This window comes from Monopterus albus, unplaced genomic scaffold (assembly GCF_001952655.1).
Source record: "Monopterus albus unplaced genomic scaffold, M_albus_1.0 scaffold194.1, whole genome shotgun sequence".
NCBI lineage: Eukaryota > Metazoa > Chordata > Actinopteri > Synbranchiformes > Synbranchidae > Monopterus > Monopterus albus.
The window spans coordinates 1,101,144-1,108,780 of NW_018128074.1; the positions used below are offsets into that span (position 1 = coordinate 1,101,144).

General features: G+C 40.8%; 1 protein-coding gene across 3 annotated transcripts; it reads left to right on the forward strand.

Moving 5' to 3' along the window:
- Positions 1 to 273: 273 nt before the first annotated feature.
- Positions 274 to 5,915, forward strand: klhl12 (kelch-like family member 12). 3 transcript variants are annotated; one of them, XM_020617836.1, is made up of 12 exons: positions 274 to 662; positions 1,415 to 1,641; positions 1,910 to 2,063; positions 2,269 to 2,495; positions 3,233 to 3,382; positions 3,505 to 3,619; positions 3,724 to 3,830; positions 3,922 to 4,117; positions 4,269 to 4,427; positions 4,907 to 5,005; positions 5,082 to 5,268; positions 5,665 to 5,915. In XM_020617836.1, the coding sequence occupies exons 2-12, from the start codon at positions 1,459 to 1,461 to the stop codon at positions 5,789 to 5,791; spliced, it is 1,704 nt and encodes a 567-aa protein (XP_020473492.1). In that variant the 5' UTR covers positions 274 to 662; positions 1,415 to 1,458; the 3' UTR covers positions 5,792 to 5,915. The 3 variants fall into 3 exon arrangements, with proteins under 3 accessions (XP_020473492.1, XP_020473490.1, XP_020473491.1); XM_020617834.1 differs by lacking the exon at positions 274 to 662 and adding an exon at positions 731 to 874; XM_020617835.1 differs by lacking the exon at positions 274 to 662 and adding an exon at positions 734 to 874 and having other exon boundaries at positions 2,269 to 2,486.
- The last annotated feature ends 1,722 nt before the right edge of the window (positions 5,916 to 7,637 follow it).

A 7,637-nucleotide genomic window follows, 5' to 3' on the forward strand; every position in this document is an offset into this window, starting at 1 on the left:
TGGAAACTGGATATTATTCAGTTGTATTTTTCTATAATTTTCCCTTATATTATTATTTTTTATAGTGTCCATTGCTATTATAGCAATAGGTTACCCCCCTCCCCTACACACAGTGCATAACGTGTGTGTATGTAGCGTTGGACTTGCACTGGAATTATACGTTTTTGCCAGAAAATACACTTAATATCTTTTATTAAAATCCTCCAACGTCTTCTCTACATATTTAAGTCTGAACAGACATGTACTCTATACTGCAGCTTGAATGAACTTGACTGGTTGGCGGAGGCATACGATTCTAATGTGCGGCTCACGTCCGGGTTTCATGGGCGCGCACGTACACTGACGTAACGGTCTGTTTACGTCCAATCTCTGGAGTCTGTGCAGCGGTGACCCGCTGCAGTTTAGTCAACGAAATACTGAAGCTGGTTAAACTCTTACTGGGAATAATATGAGGTTATTTTGAAATTCCAGACATATATGTGTCCTCAATGAGGCCGCGCATCTTGTGACCTAGCAGAGGTCATCATGGTTTAGCCGTAGCTGAGAGTCTTTCTCCAGGCATTGTGACTGACATCAAGAGCTGGGACAAGGGACTTTGGTGCTACTAACGTTAGCTAGCTAAGCAACTTAGCCTAGACATTTTGAATAAGCTGCAGCGACAGGTATTATGTAAATTCTTGACATGTTCTTCTCTGTGTGTTGCTTCTTGTGTTGTCTTCCTCTGGCCATCAGCTCACTTTGTATGGCTGTGTTTTCTTAGTTGTTGTTGTCTAGCTTTGACGTTAGCTCTGAGCTGTCGTTGGCTGCTGCTAGCTAATGTGTAGCTATAGCTATTGCCTCCCAGTGGTAGAAAAAGTATTCAAATCTTTTAACGGTAAGTTGCATTATCAACGCCACAATGCAGAAATACTCAATTAGAAGTTAAGGTTCCAACGTTACATTCAAAATGTTTCAAAGACGTCCTTATCTTACACTGAAGAAAGGACCATTTAAATGTGTTAAATTACTGATTTACCTGCAAGAAGTATTTTAACATTGTGGGTAATTTATGTTCTAATGCAACGTGGGAAATCTTTAACAAAAGTAAAACATTATATATTCATTTAAATGCAATATATGTTTTGCAGGAGAAATCTGAATCTGCTGACTACAGCTATCATATCGAATGTGCTCTATTTTAAAAATCACACGTAACAAAAATATGTACTTGTGTCTATGCAATGCAAGCTTTGTTGAAATCTCACACAAATGTTGTGCACACATACAGAGTATATAGACAGTTGCTCACTCAGCAAATGATGCTTTCATACATTAAGTGTGTAAAAAGGTCTGACAGTGTGAACGCTTATTATACTCGCTGTAAATACTTTCTCCACTAGCGACTGTTCTCAACCAGGTTGTCTGTTTATTTTAGATTTCTGGAGCAGTTTGAGATCCCTGAGAGATTCTCAAGGCAGTATGGCTCCCAAAGATATCATGACAAACTCTCATGCCAAATCCATCCTCAATGCAATGAACTCACTTCGCAAGAGCAACACACTCTGCGATATCACTCTGAGGGTGGAGAACACTGATTTTCCAGCTCACCGGATTGTCTTAGCTGCCTGCAGTGACTACTTTTGTGCCATGTTCACCAGCGAGGTAACAGACTATTTTATTTCTTGACTGTTTAATGTTAACAGAGGAATGTTTCAAATTCATCCGCTATACAAAACATATTACACGTGGGCTAATAAAACTAAGAGGGTAATTTTTGCTTTCTCAATTAAATATCTGAATGTTGTATTTTCTTTTTCTGGCCTTCTCGGGGTCTCCTATGCAGTGTTACACTTTACTAAACTACAGGATAATACCTGAATGATATGCTTTTTGTCATTGTGCCTGATAGTCTGCATTTGTGGCTCTTTAGCTCGCAGAGAAGGGGAAATCTTTTGTTGACATTCAGGGGCTCACTGCATCGACTATGGAGATCCTGCTGGACTTTGTCTACACAGAGACTGTGTTAGTCACAGTGGAGAACGTACAAGAACTCCTTCCTGCGGCGTGCTTGCTGCAGCTCAAAGGTACATTTAGGGGTGCTTGATTTACCTTGAGTTCAGCCAGCCGATACTGCTGTGTAGGTGTAGTGTAGTAAAAAAAAAAAAAGCTTCTGCATTTCCAAACTAAGAGTTGACAAATTATTTGATGATAGGAATGTCAGATTTATCAAGATCTTGATGGATTTGAGTGATACATTTGTGTATATACAAATATATCTGTTTTCCCCAGGGGTGAAAAGAGCATGTTGTGACTTTTTGGAGAGTCAGCTTGATCCCTCCAACTGTCTGGGTATTCGTGACTTTGCCGAAACTCACAATTGCCTTGACCTGATGCAGGCTGCCGAGCTCTTTTCCCAGAAGCATTTCTCAGAAGTGGTTCAGCACGAGGAGTTCATGTTGCTCAGCCAGACAGAAGTTGAAAAGCTCATAAAATGTGATGAAATCCAGGTAGGAAAAGTGGGTGTCTTGATGTTTTCTATTTTTTGCTGTTATTGTCAGTTGCACTGTGGAGACTGGTTGATTTGTAGTCGCTGAATGCTATGAATAAGGTTTTTTTTTTTTTTGTCTGAACACTCCTATAACAATAATGATAGATATGCTCGCTGATACACTTGTGTTTATACCTGCAGTAACAGTAATGGTAAAAAGAGGTGTCTTTAACGTTGTGATCTGAGCTTGAGTTTCATGTCTTTCAAACACCTGAGTGCAAAAGAGAAACGGATACACCCCCACCCCATACTTCACCCACCCTTGCAGATTGGGTGGGTTATTTATGTTTACCTTTGTGCTCAGGAAATTCCTGTTCCCATAATATAACTTTTTTTGTGAAAACACAGTTATCGTCACACTATGATTTATAGGTCATTAGTTCTCTCAAGTGGTTCTTCCTGTCATTTATGTTGTTTTTGAAATAAAACTAGACCATGCACGTAAATCATAGTCATGCATAATTAGCCCTCAGTATTATTAGTCATCTTTCTTATGCAAGGGTTTTAGGGTGATAATTTATGACTTGCTTTACCTTTATCAAACTGTTCTGTCTTATTTTGGTACATTGTATGCTTGCAAATACAGAAATAACTGCAATTGCTGAACTATTAATAGTAATACTTATAAATGTATTGTTTAGCTACAGTGGTTGCATTACTAATGAAGTGTGATTCTTCTCACTTGTATGTGATATCTGTATGTAGGTGGACTCAGAGGAGCCAGTATTTGAAGCCGTGTTAAACTGGGTCAAACATAACCGAAAAGAGCGAGAGCCCTATTTGCCAGACATGCTTGAGTTTGTTCGAATGCCACTGCTGACCCCCCGCTACATTACAGATGTCATTGATGCTGAGGTGAGCCAGATAACACGCTGCAAGTTGCTGAGCAGTAATATGCCAAGCTTCCAATGAAGGATTATGTGTCGGTGTATTTATCACAGTTCCCCCTTAATTAATCAAGCCTTGACATGTTTTAGCCCCTCATTCGGTGTAGCCTGCCATGTCGAGACCTTGTTGATGAGGCCAAGAAATTTCACTTAAGACCAGAGCTGAGAAGCGAGATGCAGGGCCCTCGGACACAAGCCAGATTAGGTGGGAACTTTGTTTTTAGTAGCAGTTGAGCTATGTCTCTTGTATTTTGTCTTTGTCATCCACACTGCTGTTGATAACAGAAGTGATGCATGGGATCTCTTTAGGTGCCAAAGAAGTCCTGTTGGTCATTGGTGGGTTTGGCAGCCAACAATCGCCAATAGACATAGTAGAGAAATATGATCCAAAAACTCAAGAATGGAGCTTCCTTCCTGTAAGTGTTGAATATATTAAAGATGACCTTGTGAATTCATTTATTTTATCTCAGCTGATTTGGCTAATACAGACAGGCGTGTCTTAAACAGAACATTGCACGGAAAAGGCGTTACGTGGCCACGGTGTCTCTGCATGATAGAGTTTATGTGATTGGAGGCTACGATGGTCGGTCGAGGCTCAGCTCTGTCGAGTGCCTGGACTACACAGCAGATGAGGACGGCGTTTGGTACACTGTCGCCACCATGAATGTGCGTCGTGGCCTCGCAGGGGCCACAACACTAGGAGGTGAGGGAGTGTCTATGTTATAACGACTCGTGGCTTCATTGGTGTTCCCTTTCTGTGAAATCCTGTGTGAAGGTCTTTTTATATCTCAGTAAAGTACACCATAACAAAACAGCTTTTTCCATCTTGTTCCTTCCTGTTTGGCCCTGAACAGATATGATCTATGTTGCTGGTGGCTTCGATGGCAGCCGGCGTCATACCAGCATGGAGCGATATGACCCAAACATTGACCAGTGGAGCATGCTGGGAGATATGCAGACAGCTAGAGAAGGAGCTGGTCTGGTGGTGGCCAGTGGACTTATATACTGTCTGGGTATGGAGGAAAAAAAATCTTGATATCTCAGCCTGTGATAACTTGGATACAGACGGTCATATTAGGGCTGCACCATACAATAGGAGCGGCTGAGTCCTCTATCCATAATGATCTAATTCTCAAATATAAAACCCTATTTTTTCTGATGTAATTTCCCCCAAAAAATTCAACTGCATATTCAGGCCAATATGATTACTGTTAAATTATTTTAGCTGTAGTTTAAATTGAGAGCTTGTGGTCAGCTTTGCAACTATTTACATGATCAGTTAATCAGCCTCTTGTCTTCTCAATTAACTAGTTAATTGTTTGGTTTATAAAAAGTCACAAAATAGTCAAAAATGCCCAGCTCGGTGTCCAAATTAAGTGAGAAGCTGGAACCAGGAAATGTTTGCCATTTTTGCTTGAAAAACTACTTAAACAATTAATTAGTTTTTGCTGCTTATTTCTCTAAATGACCGTTTCCTGATATTTCCTCGTAGGTGGATATGATGGTCTAAATATTCTGAATTCAGTGGAGCGGTATGACCCACACACAGGCCACTGGACAAGTGTTACACCCATGGCCACCAAGCGGTCCGGTAGGTAGGGTAACACAGTGGACTAGTCTCACATCTGTGTGTTTATGTTTCTCTGAGACTTTCCTGCTGTCCTCAGGGGCTGGTGTGGCTCTACTCAATGACCACATCTATGTAGTGGGAGGCTTTGATGGTGTTTCACACCTTGACTCTGTTGAAGTCTACAACATCAGAACAGACTATTGGACCACTGTAGCCAGTATGACTACTCCTCGATGTTACGTAGGAGCAACTGTTCTCCGAGGACGTCTCTACGCCATTGCCGGGTACTATACAGTACTTTGCAACAGGTTTAGTAAATATCCCCCAATGTATCAGTGAATACTAAAACTCTGAGGTGAAGTCTGTTTGGTGAAGTCAACTTTGTGAAGGCAAGTTTTTTTCTTGTTCTCTTGTTATCACATAAGTTAAAAATTTTATATGGATAATTTAATTGTGGCACCTGACTGGAAGCTATCAGGTCTCCAAGGTACACATGCACAATTATAATGTGACACCGTACATTTACATTGACTGAACTTGTGTTTAGGTTGGTACAGAATGCTGCTGTGGGCTGCACAGTGCAGTAATGGAACCTTATTCAACATTACTATGTGAAAAAGTGATGATTACCATGGTTCAAATTCTCAGTTCCTCTTTGCTTCTCCCATTTCTCTCTCTAGATATGATGGGAACTCACTTCTCAACAGTATTGAATGTTACGACCCAGTTATCGACTCCTGGGAGGTTGTTACTTCAATGGCGACACAGCGGTGCGATGCAGGCGTCTGTGTTCTACGGGAAAAGTGATCTTTGCCAAGAGCCACAAGAGGAAAAGCAGGCAGGAGGACAGGCAGCTAGATGTGGCTAAAATGCCACTAAAACAGAGCCACACAAGGAGAGATGTATTGTTCGCCAGTGTGCAAATAGCTACAAAAAGGCTGCAGCGGTTTGACCTGCCACTTGTACTGGATTAACCCTTCACCACTTTGACTGTGCAACAGAGATTCAGCTTCGCCGTGGTAGACTTCACCTCAGAAGAGGCCTCCAAGGAGCCCATCGCCACTTGCATGACTCTCTTTGATGGTACTTGTTGCTGTCGTTAGCTGTGAGATTATTTTTGCAGTTTGTCTTCAAAGTGCAATATATTTCTACTCATCATAAGAAAACGTACAAAGATGGAGTATATTTAGACTCCAGTTGCTGCTATACGCCTTATGACTTTGGCTGACATTGAACAGTGAACATTCTTGTTGCCTCCCATCTGACTTTGATGATAGTTACACTACACCGGCTTGTTATTGAGTGAACTTGTTTTGCATTTGCAAGGTCGTTAAGGGGTCAAGCTTTCAGCCCCTTTTTGTAATTCTTCCTGTAAGCATTGCTTTTAGATTCAAATCACTTTATTACAAAAGGTTTATTACTTATTGTTGCTCTCAGAATATATATTTAGAGATAAATATTGTCTTAGAAGATGACTGAATTGTACTCTTAATTACTTTGTCCCTCTATTTGGCAAAATTAAAAATCACATCATGTATGAGGTGCATGTGATTTGTTTGTTTTCATCAGCTTATACATTTGGACATGTACATGTAGGACACAAGTCCTAACATCACTGTTCCCTGGGAATTGAATAAACACAATGAGAGCTGACATGTTTCATCCGTGTTGCATCTAAAAACCTGTTAAGCTGTGCAGGGAGGCAAAATGCCATATACTTGTTTCACGCCTTGTCAGTTGAGCCAATGGCATCTCTGGTAAGAAAACCCATCGTTCATACCCACAAGGAATATGTGAAGAACAACCAGTCACTCAGAGCAGTTTGATGTCTCCAGTTCTACAAACTGCAGTTTAGATGCATCAGTTTTTATCACTATACAGCTTAATGTGTCAATTTTAATATAAGGGCATGGTACAAAATGGTCATCTGGTTTCACCATCCAACCTCCCAGTATGTCTCGCTGTATTTGGTCTTTGCTTACTTTTCCCCTTTCTAAATACTTTTTCAGCCATGTAGTATCAATAAATGCATGCCAGCTACAGTATGTTGGTTGGGCAGTCCAGCTCTTTGGTCAACACTCAAATATGTTAACTATGGATTGCCATGGTATGTTTTTCCAAACATTCCCTGGAGAATGTAGCCTACAGACTGGGGGTCCCCTGACTTTCCTTCATGACATTGACATTTGTGTTTGTTTCAACATCAGTTAGATTAATAATCGCTAAGAAATTTGTTGCAGACAGTCGTGCTCCCCTCAGGATGATATGTAACTTTGCTGATCCTCTAATTCTTCATCTAGTGCCATCATCGGGTCATATTTTTAATTGAGTGCTCAAACTCCTAAGTGACTCTGTCTCCCTGAGGGAAATATCTCTATAGTTACTGAATGCTCCACTGTGTTCACCAGCTCGTCGTTCTGACATTTGATGTTGAGTAGGTGGCATACAATGGGGTTTTAGAGCTGAAAACAACATAATGAGAGTGATGATAGTAAAGTTGAGGTGAGACAGCTAAACAATGTCCTGAGACTGACTATAAAGCTCTGTAAAGCCGAGGGGAGCTGTAGATTGAGGTGTTCATTTCCTTTAGTTCATCTCTATGACCAAGCCCTTTCATATGGTCACACTGTTGTTTATTGTTATAATAAGAATT

Bases quoted from the DNA above. Each gene is read 5' to 3' on its own strand.
- klhl12 (XM_020617834.1), top strand. From the start codon at position 817: ATGTGTAGCTATAGCTATTGCCTCCCAGTGGTAGAAAAAGTATTCAAA. The intron at 1,642-1,909 runs GTAACAGACTAT...GTGGCTCTTTAG, and splicing joins GTGCCATGTTCACCAGCGAG to CTCGCAGAGAAGGGGAAATC. The intron at 5,006-5,081 runs GTAGGTAGGGTA...TGCTGTCCTCAG, and splicing joins CATGGCCACCAAGCGGTCCG to GGGCTGGTGTGGCTCTACTC.